Source organism: Pteropus medius, unplaced genomic scaffold (assembly GCF_902729225.1).
Source record: "Pteropus medius unplaced genomic scaffold, Ma_sr-lr_union100, whole genome shotgun sequence".
Lineage (NCBI taxonomy): Eukaryota > Metazoa > Chordata > Mammalia > Chiroptera > Pteropodidae > Pteropus > Pteropus medius.
In genome coordinates this window covers 26664-45988 of record NW_024341881.1, presented here as the reverse complement: position 1 = coordinate 45988, position 19325 = coordinate 26664, and the positions used below count along the sequence as shown (strand labels likewise).

The window sequence follows — 19325 nt, the reverse complement described above, 5'->3', positions numbered from 1 at the left end:
CATTGCTCACAAAACCAAAGCTAAGCTCACTGACTTGACATCCAGAGGTGCATTTTGGAAGTGTGAAGCAACAGTGTTCTTCTATAAATGATGTACGCATTCATTTATTATTACATAGCTTTATATCTTTTCCTTTAAATCAAACTCCAGTTTCTTGTGTTACTGAAAATCTTAACAATTTTGTTGTGGTTTGTACGTCAGTATTGTTTAGGTTTTGACTTCGTGTGTCTGTAGTGTTTTTCAACATATAAAATATTTCTTTAAAGTTGTAATAATTTCTCATAACTTCACAATCACTCAAAATAAAAGATCATTTGATAACAACTCATTCTCTTTACTAAATAACTATAAGTCACCAAATAAATTTAATTTAGTGCAGGAAATGACCATATGTGCCAACATTGCTAATCCTTCATCTTTGAGCACTCAGTCTTTAACCATTATTGGATTTCAGAACTATCATAAATATTATGATCCCTTTTTTCAAATATAGAATTTGAATTTTTAATACAGACATGCTAGTGGTGTTAAAACATTTCTGTAGAGTCTGATTTATATTGAGGATATTCTTGTTTGTGAACTTCTTTATTCCTCATTAATTTATTGCTTTTCAGTGCTTCAACTAATAATATATTGTCAATGTAAAATATCTTTAAAAAAATGTATTTAATCATGAGACAATTGCTTAAAGCTCTAACATGACCTTTAGTTTTTTCAACTGGGAAATGAGCCCAATAGTCACCCTTTACTCCACCCAGTTTTACTCTGCTAGGCATCTTGGTTAGTGCATATACCATTTATTCTTAAGTACGCTACCTCACAGCAGAGTCCCGGACACCACTCAGCTGCAGAGATGAGTAACCAAGGCATAGCCTATGCAGAACTGAATGTGGCCAAGTATTCAAAGGGACAGCAACTAAAACCTAAGGGCACGAAAAGCTCCATCTCAGTAAGTGAGCAGGAGATCACCTACGCAGAATTAAATCTTCAGGATGTTTCTCAGGATCTTCAAGGGAATGATGAGAAATACCACTGCAAAGGTAAAACATTTAACAGACACACAGTATATCTGTTCCAGGATGTGTAGTTGGGTTGCAGAGATGTGAGGAGAGAATAGGAGATAGACTCACATTTTTTCATTTGTGAGGATCAGAACTCGAAATTGGAATACAATATTGTAACATGAATTCTCAAGACTAATTTTATTCAGGTATCATTGTAAGGTGTAGTCTCTGACCAAGAACTCATGGGGCATCATATATCCTGAAAATGCAGTGGTGTTTCTGAGAGGATGATTACAATGGTAGATATGATTTGGGGTCCAAGCTTATGTATATGATTCCCTGTGTATGTGGGATCTCTGTGTGTCAACTGTCTAAGCATTTGTCTCTATCTGTCGTTTCTCAGTGTTCCTATTTCTCTCCCTGCAGCTTTACCATCACCTCCAGAGAAGCTCATTGCTAGGGTCCTGGGGGTCATCTGCCTTGTCTTGATGTCCACTGTGGTAATAATAGCTGTTATTACCTGTAAGTAAATTTTTGAAAGATTATAAGAGAACTTTTTCTTTGTTTAGAGGCACATCATCAGTGCTTCCAAACACTTTATAATATTCAGGCATAGAACTCTCATTTTACTGTATGCATTTAGACAAAAAATGAAATGTTTTTCTGAATAAGTCCAAGGTATAAATATCAGAATGTTTGTAGAAAGTTTTTTATAAATATATGCATATATATACATATATACATATATATAATCTGATGTTATAACTTGAGACATGCTTTGGGAGGCTAAAAGACCTTATTGGGAAATAAATATTCATTCTTGAGATTGGTTAAATCTAATTTGTAAGGGATGGTGAAGTTTCATCCTTTAGGATTTTGAAATAATTTTCCCCAAACTCTTATTATTTTATTAATTTTTCTTAGTATAGTCAGCTTTATCCCTGATTATTCTCATCCTAAATATGTCAAATTTCAGAGTAAGAAACAAAAAGTGTTATGATTCATTTAGATTGTTGAAAATATTATTTTTTTTAATAATAATTACTTTGTGTATTTTTTTAGCTACCTTAAACCCAGAGCAGAATAATTCCTCCTCGGTAACAGGAATCCAGAAAGGTACAGAATGGTTTTCAAACTTCTGATATTAGTAGTTTATACTTTGCCTCCAATTCAGGGTAGATGAAAATAGTAATAGTTTTTTTTTTAAAACAAGTTATAATAGTGGGTAATAGATATTCATAAATAATAAGTATAGGAAAATGTTCCTTCTTATGCAACAATATGAAGAAATATTCATTTCAAACCATCATACCCATTGTTGCCATTTGGCTGGAATTTCCTCCTGCTATTCTATGAAACGAATCATTTACTCTTCTAAAAAGGTGGCTTTGTTCATTGATAATCAGGACATGTGTTAGAGTGGATATCGTTGCTTGTGTGTTTTCTTGTTAAGGGCACATAAATTAGGGGCTGAGAGGTTGACTCTTCTCTGTGAGTGTGTGTGACTGTGTTTTGTTTCATATGTAGCAGTCATTGAAGGTGCATAGATACATTATGCACATATATGTTTATACTTAGGCAAATGTAAATTAACTTCTACTTTTTAAAATTCAAATTGTTTTTTGATAATTTCTTCAGCATATCATTGTGGTCGTTGTCCAAAGGAGTGGTTTACATATTCCAACAATTGCTATTACTTTAGTACCAAAAGTAAAACATGGAATGAGAGTCTGACGGCCTGTGCTTCTAAGAACTCGAACCTGCTTTATATAGATAATGAAGAGGAAATGGTAAGATTCTAAATGTTTGCAACATTTTATTAAAAGATTTTTTTGGTCTATGGACATTGTAGAATATATTCATATTTTTGTATACATCTGTAGTTTATCTGAAAGTCTGTTAATATACCATTGTTTGACACTGTAATTTTTTATTTCTATTTTATGCCATGAATGAACGTATGATAGTTTCCAGTTCTTAGATTTCATAGACAACCATGTTTCCAAAATTGCATTTCTCACAAATAAATTTTGCTGTTTATTTTTACAATATATCAAGGAAACTAATCGTATCATCTTTGTGCAGATTGATTACAAACTGGAAAGACCCATGTAATTATAAATCAGATCATGAAACAGAAGTTTCCAGTTTGCAGTAGCCCTTCTCCTGTGTATCTTCTTAGAAGTTCTCCCTCCTTACATAACCATTATTGTGATTTTCAATATTAGAATTATCTTGGCTTCATTTCAACTTTATATAATGAGGATCATTCAGTATGCATTTTATGTGTGTCTCCTTTTATTCCCATATGACATTTTTGCAATTATTCTATGCTAGCGCAGTTATCTGTACTTTGTTAATTTTCAGTGCTATAATTATATATACATGACATCTTTAATCTATCCTACTCAGAATATAGTTGTTTTATTAATGTGTGGGTATTATGAATAATTATTTTATAAAACCCTCATGTACATTTTCTTCAATTCTGTATTTATAATTTATATATTATATACAAATGCCATGTAGAAAACATGGAATATAAATGTTATATTTATAATGACATATTAATAATATATAAATATAATTATATTGTCATAATCCTATATATAGAATTATAATATATTGTTCTGTATGTGACAAATAAAATTGCAAGGTCATAAATATATGTTTATGTTCAATTTATTTAATTATCACTACTTTTCTTTGGTTTACTGTGTAAATACATATTTTACCATGTAGTCCTTTGATCTAAAACAGCACTATCAAGAATTTTAATGTTATAATTTCTTATCATTGCAAAAAAGTATCATTATGACATAAATAGGCATTTTCCTGATTACTATTAGATTGAACACATCTTTTTGGCTACTAATCACTATAACATTGTCTTCCGAGAGAAAGAGAAGTGCCTGTTTTTGTCTCTTGCCCATTTCTCCTATATGTTCTGTCATTTTTCTTCATAGCAGTTCTTTTTATCTTTCAAATATGAGCTCTTTATTAAATTTATCATATATAAACAGCTTTTCTGACTCCATGATTTCATTTTCACTCTCTTCTTGGAGATTTTTAATGACCAGAATTTATTAAATGTTAGCATAGTCCAACTTATCATTTTGGGTGTTAGTGATCATTCGAACTTATTTCAGAAATCAGTCCACGTTCGTGAAGATAATCTCCTACATTACTGTCCAGGTTGTATCTTTTTTCTTTATTTATTAGCCTTTACATTTAAGTCTATAATCGATTGAGAATTTATGTTTTTGTGGCTCTGTGCTTGTGACTCTGTGCGGCAGAAGTGAAGTTGATATTTTTCTACATTGTTATGTAATAGCTGGGTCATAATTTATTGTGAAGATTATTTTTCATGAGTAAGTATATTTACATATATAATTCTACATATATATGCTCTCGTCTGTTTAATATAGAGATAATATATTTTATATATATCTTTATAAAGATGAAAACATATAAAATGTTATGTGTATATAATATTATATACACACACAGTATTCCCATCTTATATTAGGGGATATGTTGTTCTAAGACCCCGGTGGATGCTTCAAATCACGGATAGTACTGAAGTTCATATACATAATGCTCTTTCTTATACATACATACCTATGATAAAGTTTAATTTACAAGTTAGTCACAGTAAGAGTTTAACAGGAATAACTACTAATAATATAGCCACTAATAAAATTAATAACTACTAATAAAATTACAAGATATATTGTCATAAAAGTTATATAAATGTGGTCTCTCTCATCTCTGTCTGAAAATATCTTAGTGTACTATACCTATGCAGTTTGAGGTGCAGTAGCAAAATTAACACACATTTCTTTTTCCTTCACAATTTCACAGATAGAGGGTTATTTCTTACTGTAGATTTTAGCAAACTCTGCATGAGATTTTTTTCCCTTTCTTTATTAAATCAAGATTTTTCACGTTTTTCTCTTAAAGAAACCCTTCACAGTTTCTCTTTGGCATATTCAAATTACCAGAATCATTAGCCTTGAGCTTTGGTTTCCTTATTAAGTATAATAAGACTTACTTGAATACAAGCTCTGAGACACTGCAGCAGTGGATCTGATAACCAAGTACTAAGTGACTAACACTAATAGGTGGGGAGCATGTACAGTGTGTTTTGTTGGACCAAGGGATGATTCAGATCCTGGGCAGAAAGGAGTGGGACAGTGTGAGATTTCACCATGCTACTCAGAACTTCACTCAATTAAAATTTATGAACTTTCTCATTTTGGCATTTCCTATTTAATACTTTCAGATCTGGGTTGACCGTGGGTATCTGAACAGGGGAAATGAAACCAAGGATTAAGGGAGACTACTATGTATACATCACAGTCTACATACATAGCCTAAAGGAGTTTGAGTAAAATGTAGAAACCTTACTTCCCTTATGTTCCTTTACTGTGTCTATTCATAATATAATAGTCTTAAATGTTTTAACTACGTACATTGAGAATCACATGGGAGAATATTAAAATTTACTTCAATTTATAATTTTGCCTTGACTATTAAATAATTTTGAAAACAGAAAAGAAGGAAAACTTATAAATCTGATATATTTTTACTCTTTCTCTGTTTTCTTTTCCTTCCTGATAACCCAAGAGTCCCTCGTTTGGCATTTGTTTTCTGCTTAGACAATTCTTTTAAAGATTGCCTGGTGGTGACACATTTTCTCAGTTTTTCATCTGAGAATGTCTTGATTTCCTGTTCATTCTCGAGTGGTATTTTTGCTGGAATTTTTCATGGTTTTGGGTTGGAATAAGCCAGTTAGTGTCTCAAAGTTTTCTGTCATTTTATCTTGCTCCTTTCATGGTCCTTTGGAAAGAAAAGACTTTTCTTGTGACTTTTGTCTGTACCCATTGGTGTTTGTGGTTTACTAGCCTCTCCGGCATCTAGTCTGGGATAGATGAAGTAAAAAGTTATTCTAGGGAGCTTACCACCCCACCATACTGTTCCTCATGTTCCAAGTTCTAACAACCTCGGACTGGAAAAAGCACCTTTTTCTCATTTATTACCTAGCAAGTAGAGTACTTTGAGCTGAAAAAGTAGTGGACAATTTACTACCCCATCCCCACCGTGAATCAAGTCTGTCCCTGTAGCAACAACACCAATGATATGTGCACCTTTTCTAAATTGTAAAAACTGTCATTTTTCTTACTCCTGAGATGAGATGGGGATGGGGTGTGATATAGGAGGAGTAGGCAAGAAGACTACATATTGGCTCCATTCTCACCTGAATTTCTAAAACCTGTTTTAATAACGAATATTCCACAGTTTATTAGTCTGCTCAATTTTCAGAGCTCTGGCATTGTTATTGTTGTCAATTTGTCCTCTTCACTTAGTCATATTAATTAATAGATGTTCTTAATGTGTCCAGTGTGTAACAATATATTGTAAATTAAAAGACTATAAAGTAGAAAGAATTAAGTTTGTTTTTACAAATTCAAATTAATGTACAAGCTTTTACGTGACTTCTCATAAATTTTTTTTTCATAGAATTTTTTGAAGATTTTCAATGACTTTTCATGGATTGGACTCTCCCACAGAAACAATAATGTGAGGGTGTGGCGAAATAAGTCATCTTTCTTTTCCAAATGGTAAGTTTCCTGAAAATTCAAATATTTTATGCCTTGAAAAAATTAATCTTGGAAATAAAAAGCAATATGAAGACGTTTATTTTCATAGAAAAATTATATGAGAAATATTCAGATTTAGATATGTAAATATTCATCTAAATATGCATCTAAATTGGGGCTAAATGAATTGTTTATTCATCGAAATATTAAGATATATATTACTAAATTAATGACATAAGATTCTCTGTATTTCAGGTTCTCAGTAACTTCAGAGCAGAACAGGAATTGTGCATATGTGAGATTGTTCAGCCACAAGCTTGATTCTGAATCCTGTTTCAACATAAACAGATATATCTGTAAGCACCAGGCACTTTCACTTACTTAATTTTGGTATGATGATAATCTCACCATTTATAAAGAGCACATTTTTAACATCTTCAAAAAGCATACAATTATTTTTCTAGGATTATTTTTAAGACCTTTTTTTGAGACCAGTTTTAGATTCACAACAATATTAAGAGGACGGTACTGAGACTTCCCATGTCTTCTGCCCCACACATGCAGAGCCTCCCTTTTTATCAACATCACTGACTAGAGTGGTACATTTGTTACTGAGCATAAATCTATAGCGATGCATCATATGCGCCTAAAATCTATATTTTATCTGAAGCTTTACGTTTGGTGGTGTGTAATTATTTCAGAATCTATATTAATTTTTAAAACTATGTCTCTGGGTACATATATTACATTTTTAAACTTTTGTTTTCAATGCAAATAAATCATGTCAAAATTACAAAGATAATAGAAGAATTGTTATTTCTAAGTCTCCATGATGTGAATAATTTCACTCATATCTTCAAATTAATTGATTTATCTTACCCTTGAACGTTGAAAATGAGGATTCGACAACTCAGGGGAGCGAGGTACATAAGACAGATTGAGTCAGGAGACAAAAACCAGGGGAACTTTGATTTAAAGACAACCACTTGTTGGTGACAGCCTACAAAGAAGGAATAAAAGAAAATTATAAGGAATACTGTACGGTTAAAGAAGATTAGCAAAAGATAGACTCACTGGGAGCCAGGCCTGTTCCTTAAGGATGGGTTCTAGACTACTTTGCAGGCAGTGTGGCTGCAGATGACTTTATGGAGAACGTGTTCACTGGATTGCCCTGGTATAGAGCAGTTCCACAGTCTGCAGACTGAAATAGCTGAGGATGGATCTCAGGCTGTGACTGACAAACAAGAAGATCTCCCTGCCACCGTGACAGCAGGCAGAGGCTAGAGGAGGGGGAGCTAAGACTGACACTGGTCACAGAAACTTGCTGGAGGGTGAATGCCACAGGACTTCCTGTGTGTGCAGAGCTGGCAACCACACCACAGTAGCCAAAGGAAAGAAAACAGCATGAAACCAGAAACAAGAGCCCGTTCTCTGGCAGTGTGTCTCCAGTGCCTTTTCCTGACAAAACTTAACATCATGTGAGTTGACAAGGTAGAAAAGGGTGTAGGACCTACCTCCTTTGTCTCAGAAAAGGGTGTAGGACCTACCTCCTTTGTCTCAGAATAGAGGACAGATTTGAAGCTGAAAGTAATTTTTAATGACTTGTTAATTGACACTCAAGGTTATTATGCCGCAATTCCAAGGTCCCTATATAAAAGCCACTTGCACCTGCCCCACTTGCTCAGAAAAGGGAACCAAAATGTACCTTCTGAATCAATGTTAGTGCAGTATTATCGATGATTAGATTCTCTTTTTGGTAGAGACTGGCATTTTCATGAAGTATACTTAGTGTTCTTTGATATTTTTTACATGTCTGTTTTTTTCCTCTACTAGATTTCAGATATTTTGGAAAGTATCCTGTTTTATTGAATTCTCTATCTCCCCACTTGACACCCTTTTAATTACTACTATTAGGAACATAATTAATGGGAAAAAATAAAATGTTAAATAATAAAAAAAATTAAAAGGGTAAATACATTTGTGTAAATCAAACACAAAGCAATCATTGACAGAACTTGAGATGAACCTTCGTCGTTTGGCCCTTTTCAGATGTATTTTTTACTGTAGTTCAATTGCAAGAGGGAGAAATCTTACATTGTTTTAAAATAAATTAATATTTTATATACACCTATCTCTGTAAATGCAGTTTTATATTCTGTGTATTTCTTTTAGTCATATAAAGAAAGTGTATGAACATTCAAAATTAATTTAATATATCATGTAAATAGTTGCTGTAGGTAATTGCTACAGTTGTGTTACAAACACCCCAAGATTGCATCGTCATTTAAAAATAAGCATTCGTTTCTCATTTACCCAGTTGTGGTTTGGCTGGCTTTCAGTTGATATAGGTTGGGCACGTATGGACTGGGCTCCAGACTACCGATTCAGTTCAGATCCCTTTTTGTATATTTAATTCTCTGAATAGTGCGCTACCTAGTACATGACTTTCTCATTAGGGAGATTAGCAGCTGTGAGAGGGGCAAGCAGAACTGTGTTTCTTTATGCGTGGGCTCAGAATTTATAAACTGTCACTTTCCCAACCTTGTTATACTCTCAAAACAGGTCACATGGCCAAACTTATCATTCATTGTCTGCAAAGTCTACTCTTTTCTTAATGGTGAAAAGGAGGAAATGTAGATTCATTGACTAATAACCCATTGTCAATGGGTTATTAACTGCCATAAAAACAGTTTTCTCATTTTGCTTCATGAGGTATATGCATTTGTTTGTAAAGAGATAGTATTGGGAAATAAATTTCTTTTGGTATTTTCTTAAGTTTCCATCTAGGTTTTTGATTTCTCTTTGCCAAAAATATCGTGAGGTAATTTTGTATAGAGGTAAATATCACCATATAGCTACTTTCACCAGGATCCTTGATCAATGTACAAAAGGAAAGTCAGCAGTATGATATAAAGTTGAAAAACTTGGCAAGAAAATGAGGTCACTTGAGTGTAACTTCTGAATGCACGCTATCAGCCCTGTGACTCAGTTTCCATAACAGTTCTGGCTTAGTTTGCTCTTCTGTAAAATATGATAGAAATAGTATCTTATTCATGGATTACCCGAGGAACATTTGAAAAGCACTTGAAAAGCACTTCCTGCCACATACGTATTCACTACATCTCATTTATTTTCATTTAAAAACTTTATGCTTCCATTCCATCGCTTGTGATATGACTATGATAATGATAGCCACCAATAAGAGCCGCTCTGAGAAATACGTAATATAATGCCCAATGAGTCTTAAAACAAAGCCTAATGATATTAAGTTCTTACAATATACGATGTTTTCATATTTTCTTTCCCAAATATTTAATAATGTCAGATTTCCCAGATCAGTGCTCTTAAACTTTCTTCTTTTACCAATTAAATCTTTATTGTTTGAATAAATTTGTTTTAGCCAGACATCAAAATTATAATCTGACTTAACCAATTTAATCATATATATCAAAGATATTTTCACTCAAAAAGACTTTGACAAATTCAATGCATCTCATGTATGGACAATAAATGAGAGTAATTTTTTTTTTTTTACTAGGAATGCTTTTCCCTTATTAAAATCAAGTTGCAGTGACTATTCCTTTTCTTATTGGACAAGAAGTCCAGCCTCTTCCCCCAATGTATTATTTTGCACATATCTATGAGCTATTTGGGCGGGGCAGGGGGGAATTGAAGAAATTTTAAATGAAATTGTCAAATTTGGTGAAGATAGCCCTTAAAAGCTCTGATATTTGGAAACAAATGAAAGCTTTATAATTTCTCAAGGAATGAAGAGACTAAAATGCCCTTTTTCTTTGAAAGTTGGAGTGCCTCATTCATACATGTGTATCTCTTACCATTGAGAATGGAGAAAAATACATAACACAGAAGCTACTTAATATGTTGTGATGAGGAATACCTATTATTATCTCCCAAACTATTTTTTATATATCTCAATACATGCATTAAAAAAATGCTTAAAGTTTTAAATGTGTACATAAGAAGCCATGGAAATTACTTGTTAGAGCGAGCTTAGGTCATACTGCACCCCTCCCCCCATAAAAGAAGAAACTCCACCAGATATCAATATAAGGGACAACATCAGGGAGATGCTAAACATGGGTGAATTTAGAATCGAAAGAGTCACAGAGATGTCAGGGACCTATGGGTCAAAATGATAGTTTTCTAAGGGGCTTACATTCGAGAGTGTAGGTTAGGTGTGAAACATAATGGACTTGTAAGTCTGGTCTACAGAATTAGTACTAACTTCAGTACTAATTTTAGGGGAAGATGGTGCCCTTATATATAAATGTTGGAGCCAGAGCCAGACCTGTATTTCTTTGAGGCCAGTTTAGAAGGCAGCATGGGAAAAGGAGACTGTCCAAATGTGTTTTCCATATTTATTAATTAGAAAAATTTGTTTACCAGTAATTAATGAGTATAAAGTTATGGATAAAATATGCGATCATATTTAATAATGTTGTTCTTCCCTACATTTTATTAGTCTCCTCCCTTAATTTCAACCATTGTGTGTTTCTGGTTTCTCCTAAGACAATATATAAAAATTTAGCTTTGCTCCCTGAAAATCTCTGAACTGGATAAGAAACATACATTCACTAAATAAGACCATGTTTTTCTGTAGCTTCATTTTCTATTTTCTATTTTCTCTTCAGTTCCAAATTATATTTGTTGATGGAATCCAAGATTCCCTCTCAGAGATACTGGAATGAAATTCGATAACAATGTAATTACTAGAAGAATAAAATGCATAAGTACATACAAAGAATAAAATGCTAGCAACAGAGAGGCACCTCAAAATTTAATAAACACTATAGAGATCATGAAGTTCCCAGAAGTATAACAATTAAAGATCACTGTCACATAAGTAAAGAGACATTTAAATCCAGAGGAATTTGGACTTGTGCTTCTGGTATGATTAAGTGAACTCCTACTGGATTATCTCATGATAACAGTTATAAACTCTGGACAAAATACATATACACACATATACACACACACAGCCCACTCTGGTGATGAGAGGAAGGCAAAGAGTTTGGGAAAAATAGTTCAGACTTTGAGGAACCAAATTCACAACGTGAGTTACCACTTCTAGTCTGAAGACATTTAGTTTGGCTAAAATGCTAATACAAATCTTCCTATCTTTCCTATCTAAAAAAACAGAAGGTAGAGATTAAGACAACCTAAGCCACTGCAAAATGATGGTGAAATCCCAAAAGAAGAGAGCCAAAGAGTAGAAATAATAAAGTCTGCTAGAATTTGTAGCAGACACCAAAATAGTCTTTATGTGGGAAAGAAATTACAGAACTGAGATTTGAGCTGTCAACCAAGACAGTCTGCAGTGCCAGTCCAGCTTGATGAATTGCCTCCTAAAAAAACAATCAATACTATTCAGATAATCATAATTGAATCCATACATCAGAATGGATCTAACATTTAAAGTAACTTATATGAAGACCCAGAAAAATGTGACTCTTCTCAAGAGAAATGATAACTTATCTATATCTTCCTGGTATTGTCTTTTTACAGCTTTTGAAATGTCTAGCCCTTGTTGGTATTTTATATATATATAAAATAAATACCAAAAGATATATATATATGTATATATATACATATATATATATCTTTTTCTAAAATGTTTATACACAGACTAATATTTTTTTCTTCACTATTGTTTTATACTCCCGATATTTTATTTATTCCACTTGCCTATGAAGTGTAATCAGGCTAGCTGAATTTGCAACAGTTAAATTCACTTCAATGGCTGTGGTCTGTTGATGTTTCAGATGAGGGGATTATGAGCTTCATCCTGTTGATGTCAAGTTGGACACTTCTGAGATGAAATACTAAGAGGCAATTCATGATTTTCTGTAGCTCTTTTCTCCTGACACAAGGGCCAGCAGGGTTTCAGACAGAGGCTACCCTGTAAAAATTGTGTCCAAAAAGAGACGATGATATTGGGTAAGAAAGAGGATATAAGGCAAGAGTACGAAATAAATCTCTCTCGCTGCAGAAACAAACTTTTGTTGATGTAAGCCTCTGATACTTTGGGATTACTTGTCCTTGTAGGGTAACCTAGTCTATTTGAGTGATACGATGGTTTAAATGCTCCATTTGTCTTTTATTTCCTTTTGATTCTTGGCCAAGACAACCGTGTTTCCCTAATTGTCTTTCTCAATAACTTTCCATGTAGTAATTTGTACTTTACAATAGAGTCTCCAATATATATTTGTGTAATATACACTTTTTATAAATATAAATATATATGTATTTATACATATAACATAGGTATAAAATTTCACAAATATCTCTATATGGTTTTTATAAAAAAAAGGCATAGCTATGCTGGCGGAACGTTTTAACAGTGGTAACTTTCGGCTATTTGAATATAAAAATAAAAGTGAATCAACAGATACTTTTTCCATTTAAAAATATTATTTCTTTATTGGATCAAGTTGAACATATTTAGTGTATATAGTTGCTTCACTGCTCGTGTCATCTCTCCTGAAACCGTAGGAAAAAATTTTACAAATTACCAATTTCTACCAGAAAACAATATAATATGAATACAGAAAAAAATATATTTTGTAAAATTATGGTAAACAAATACAATGGGATTCATAGGAAATTAATTTTATCATAAATGAAATGATAAACATTAATTAAAAATTAAATTATAACTGAAATCAGTTAAATGACAAATATAGCAAATCAAACAGAAAGAAGAAATTTAAGATCGGCTTGAAGGTAACATATAATTAAAGTAGTCAGATGAACGCTTAGAACCATCTTCAGAGCAAGAAATTAAATAACTCCAGAAAACTCTTCAATTTGGGGCAGTGATGATCTAGGCTATGTGGCCTCTTTTTGAACCTAGAAAATATTAAAAGCAATACAGTTTGCCTTGTAATTATGGCTTTGAGAGAAAGGCACTTTGGAATGTGTATTCTGACATAGACATGGCAAATTTTATGCTAAGTGTGGCATAGAAGGTAGGGTCTCACCAGTTATGACCATTTGGTTGTAGAGTTATGAAAATCCCAGAAAGCAGAATACAAGATATTCACATACTTTGATCAACTACATGGTTACCCCCACAATTTCAGTGTTCCCAGAGATAAGCTTCTTTTTATGTTATCTTATATTATAATAAGTTAATAGAACTGCTACTTGGTGACTGAAAAACATTGTTCAAACTTAAAGTTGCAATTATCAGCATAAATAGAACAACAAGAATCACCAAACGTTTGAGGAGAAAGTCACCAAACCAAATGGTCAGGAGATTAAGTCTAAACAGGAAATTAATTGACCAGAGACAAGATATCCAAATAAAAGTAATCAGATTACCTGGATCGTTCTTGGGAAAATAGTGGCTTTTGTATATGGAGCTAATTTCTTGTTCATCTCAACAGGTACACTCTGATATAAAAGAACAACAAGCAGCATCACTGTGGTTCAAGTTTGTCAGAACTGCTCTATCCTTCAGAGGTATTCGCCTTCAAACACAAATAGAGACATAAGAAGCAAACTGTGGGGCATGGGGACTCTTCTTGAAACCATCAGGTAGACAGATTTCTTTGGATGATGAGAAAAAATATGAATGTGTAACTATTAATGTAAAATATAATTATGAATGTAAAGTAGAAATAGGAAACTTCTGGAGATGCTCTCCACCGGGGCCACTTAGGGTCTGGAATTCACAGTCCAACATTTCAAATCGTGCACCAATGTAATAAAGACAGAAAATGATGGTGTTCTTGAATTTTGTTTATAAAGTAAAAATATCTAAATTTACTAAAATGGTAAGAGATAGAAATGGACACAGCAAAAAAAGAAGTCAGTTCTGAGGTTCAGGTATTGTGGAGGTGCCAGAAAATTTGAAAAAGTCACAAATGGGAATTTTAGACATGGGAACAAAATCATTTCAATAAAACAAACAAACAAACAAACAAAAAAACCAGTGGAGTTTTTGAATTACAGCCCAGAAACATCTAGAAAGAGAAGTAAGTGGATTGAAAGAGCATTAGAAGAAAAGAGAAAACAAAGTAGAAACTATAGAAGATAATAACAGCAAAGGACAAAATTTCATCAAAGACAAGATATGGAAAAGGAGAATATGTGATGTGAGAAGAAACCACAGCTGATTGTATTCGGGATTAATAATGCATGAGATACTCAGATTCAGGAGTATAATTCATCACTCTCGGAAAAAAATACATCTAATTAACACCTGGTTGCATCACAGTAATACTCTTTCTTATTTCTCTCCTTCTATCTCCTTTAAAATCGATCACAAGATGGATTTCTGCCCCAATAGCCCACTGAAACTAAACCCTATATTTGGAAATCCTATAATAAATTCTCATCTTACTTGAATTAGCAGCAACCTTAGACAAGGTGGATCACTCGTTCATCTTGGAAACCGGTTCTTCACTTGGCACCAGGGCAATACTTTTACTGGTTTTATCCCTATGTCATTGCTACTCATTTCAGTCTTGTTTGCTGGTTTCACCTCTTCCCCTTTACCTCTTCCCATCTGCGTGTCACAGGGCTCAGTGCTTGGACTTCCCTTTTTTTATATCCACATGTATTTCCTGCGTGATATTATCAGTCCCTTGGTTTTAAGCCCAAATTTTATGTTTTCCAGGCCAACTGCACCATTAACTTAGGACTTAGACATCTGAGATCCTATTCCATAGCTCTATTTGTATGTTTAATAAAAAAATTCATATTAACATGTTCATCCAAACACAAACCCCTTATTTCTCTATCCCCTACAAGTATATTGTTTTTCAACTTAACTAATAGAAACACAACATTTCCAGTTTTTCAAGGCAAAAATCATTTTTGACCCTTGACTTTCTTCTTCTCTCTCCAGCCACATTTTATGTTAGAGTCCTGTTAACACTAACTTCAAAATATGCCAGAATCCAATCATTACTCATCATTTCCACTGTTTACCCTGGTCCAAGCCACCATCATGTCGAGCCTGAATTATTTTGAGTGTCTCTATTTTCGACCTCACTCTGTATATTGCTTCAGTAGTCAAAATGACACCATTAAAATATAGTCAGAGCCAGGCCCTCATCTTTTCAAACCCACAAGTGTCTCTCCACACTCCCAGTGAAGATGCTAAAGCTTTCAAAGTCTGGATGATCTGAGTCTGTTACTTCTTTCATCTTATCCTCTAACAAGGTGCTTCTAGCACTTGATTTTCCCCCAATCTCAACCCGCTAAGGTACCTTTGTAGATGCGTTTTCTTAGTCCATGCCCATGAAAGTTCACAAGCACAAATATATGACACTTTTCTCTTTGTCCTTGTGTATATCTGTTCTTTCTACATAAATAGGCTATTTTCAATATATTCAGGGATTAATTTTCATTCCCTTGTTGAGGATATACCCTACTCTTAAAGTACATGCACCAACGAGGTTCCCTTCACTCAGACATGCTTCTGCAGGAGGAAATTTCACTACCTGTCAGCTCAATTAGAAATGTTCTTCTCTATTTTTACGCATTGCTAGTTTTCACACCAACTTCATGTTTTTGTCCAAATATTATATTCCCGATGAATTCCAATTCAATGCCAGTTCCCTCCCACAGATGGGGCTTTCTCTCATATTTACTGATTCTGACAGTTTAGGAACAGAATGAGAGGCAGATGAGAGAAAAAATACCTAGGGAAAGAATGATGAAATGCATGACGAGTAAACATGATACCTAGACTAGATAACTTTCTTTTTAGTAATTATTCCCAGATAATTTATTTTAGAGTCTTTTGCACAGCTAAGCCTGTTGGTTAAATGGAAAAACAGCAGCCACATTATTGTTTCTTTCCTCAGTGCTGTAATGGAAATAATATTTTTGATGGCATAATCACATTTTTGCATATTAATAGTTAAGGAAATTAAAAACCGAAGCTATGAAAATCAAACTTATACCTTTAAATGATTCAGGCTTTTTTTCCCCACAAAATATGAAAACTTCTGCTAACCCTTTTTCCTCATATGAAGCATATAATTCACTTAGGCAAAGTTGCTTGCGTTGGCCTTTCTATTCTTTTGTGTTAATGAACTGCATGTTTTTAAGACCCCATACTTTCATCCCATCATTTTTTCACCTCGATTATACTTCTCAGAATATAACAGGTAATAAGTGATGACCTTGTTCATAGTGCTTTTAAAAGTTGTATTTAAAGAGTGGGATTAAACCGTATTATAGAACTTTCTTTTAGAACTTCTTATATTCGGCATGTATATCTCAACTGAAAATTTTCAATGCGTGCTTTATTTTGTTACCTTTTTCTCCTTTAGGTAAGGACATTTAGATTCTATCTCACAGTAAATTTCAATTATACTATACATAGCAATTCAGTATAGTCACCATGCAATAAATTAGATCTTCAGGCCTTATTGAGCTTATAACTGAAAGTTTGGTCCCTTTTACCAACCTCTCCCTATTTTCTCCACCCTGTAGCTCCTGGAGACCACTTTTCTACTGTCTCTATGAATTTGATTTTTTCTAATTCCATGTATAACTGATACCATGCATTACTTGTCTTTTCTGTGTAACTTATTTAACTAAGCAAAATACCTTACAGTTTTATCCTTGTCACAAATGACAGAAATTTCTGTTTCTCTTGTCTGAATAATAATCTATTGTGCGTGTGTAGATAGTATTTTCTTTATCCATCCATCCACTGAAAAAACTTCATTTGCTTCCATATCTTAGTTATTGTGAATAATGCTGCAATGAACGTGAAAGTACAGATATCTCTTTGAGATAATCATGTTTTTTTTTTAGATATATACCAAGAAGTGAGGTTGATAGATCATATGGTACTTCTAATTTTATTTCTTTAGGAATGATAAACGTTCCCCATTTTTTGATACACGAGATGTCGGATGAAAAGAATTCTATCTAATTCGCACTAGGTAATTTAGAGTTCATTTTTTTTTTCTTTTGATATTAGTGTGTCATTTAATATGTGCTTTAAGTCTACTTTTTCTGACCTCTTTATTTTTGGTAAGTGAAATTTTAAAAAATCACCTCTGTTTCCTCCTATATAGTGAGACTTAGGCTTTTGTTATTAATAAAAAGTATTTCTATTAAAATACAGATAACTAGTTATGGAGGATGAATTAATGATTGAAATAATGAATAGAATTTAATATTTCAATCTCTTTCTTTGTGATATAGTTCAATGTTATTTTAATGTTTTATCTTTCACAGAGACATTGATTTTTCAGGGGAAGTATAAATCACTTATATCTAATAGTAAAATTGAATGCAGTGATTTTTAGTATGAGGGCAGAGAAATTAGGAAGATAAATTTGATTGTTGTGACAGTGATAATAAAGTTGTAAGTATAGTAATTCTTCAGAATATTAGTGATCAATATCATTAAATACCTGTTGTTTATGGGATTATGATTTTAGAATTTTTCCTTGTAATAGGAATGACATAATGAGAGGAATAGAAGTATGTAGTGCCATGATTGAGCAATCTTGACTAATAGTAGAAGTTAAACATGTAATATATTCTTAACAAGGCCTTGGTTTTCAGTGCTTGTGATTAAGATGGAAGCAAGTTAACAGTATCATGGTCAAGTTTTTTGTCCCCAGGAATCATTTAGAATTTGGAAACAATTTCTCAGAGCCAATGGACAAAGTAAAGGAGCTCAAAGTCTCCTATATTCTGGAGTTGTGCTACGAGATAAGCTGCCTTCAAAATAGCTCAAGTACAGAATTTCCTGTTCAAACTTTATGTGACAAGTTAATGAGAAATCTACTTTTTTCACTTTGCTTCACACTGAGTCTTCACATGCAGGCTGTGAAGACCACGGAAATTTCAGGAGTAACCTGGTCTCCCGCTAATGGATGCACTACTTTCTGGCCTATAGAGGTATGTGTCTCTGCTCTCCTGTCTGTCTACTGGCCCAATTCATTTAATGGTAAATTATAAATTCTAGATGTGATACAATTGAAGTACAGTTAATATAAAATCAAATCAAAGAAACATGGGTATCCTTATTTGTGCAATTCAGGGTCAAAACAAGAATGAAATATAAAATGTGTTTGAGAATATCTTAAAATATTCAAACTTTAGCCTGTGGAAAATTACTCAAGCACATTCACACATGCATAATTTGGTTTGTAAGTCAATATAACTTAACATGAAATCCCATAAGCATCACGACCAGGAAGAGTTATTCATGGATTTTGAAATGAATAAATATAATTATATGATTAATTACATATATGACCTTTTATATTTGAAAAATGATTCTTAAAATGGATTCATTGAATAGTGAAGGTCTAACATAGTTTCTCATACATGTACTTTGATTAAATAAAAGCAGTTTGACTTGGAATAAAAATCAGGATGACATAGTCTCTATAAAATGCTTATTTAAAATGAGTTATTAACAATCAAAAGACTTTTTAGAAATTGAACAAAACATTGTAGGAAAAGATACCACACTGACCACAGACTCCTGTCTAAAGAATTATGTTATAGTAATTGATGTGAAACAGAAACAGTAACATAGCAATTGTATTAAAATAATAATTAAGCTAAGTAACATATTATTGAGTGTTTATAAATACCTGGTTGAGTATTAAGTGTTCTACATGCACTTTAATTTTTATTCCACTTTAGATTAGTAAACTAGGTTGCTAGACTAAATAATTTTTAAAATTGTAAATTTCAAAGCCAGAAT

At 32.9% G+C, this 19325-nt stretch overlaps 1 protein-coding gene across 1 annotated transcript in view; it reads left to right on the top strand.

The window, feature by feature from the left end:
• The window catches only part of LOC120594978 (lymphocyte antigen 75-like), a 44838-nt gene extending 30305 nt beyond the window's left edge, over window positions 1-14533 (top strand). The window contains exons 12-16 of the mRNA XM_039853226.1: window positions 1431-1526; window positions 2067-2120; window positions 2643-2794; window positions 6528-6628; window positions 14017-14533. Of these exons, the coding sequence (XP_039709160.1) occupies window positions 1431-1526; window positions 2067-2120; window positions 2643-2794; window positions 6528-6628; window positions 14017-14032 (419 nt within the window). The 3' untranslated portion in view covers window positions 14033-14533. The remainder of the gene's footprint in view (window positions 1-1430; window positions 1527-2066; window positions 2121-2642; window positions 2795-6527; window positions 6629-14016) is intronic.
• Window positions 14534-19325: the final 4792 nt, after the last annotated feature.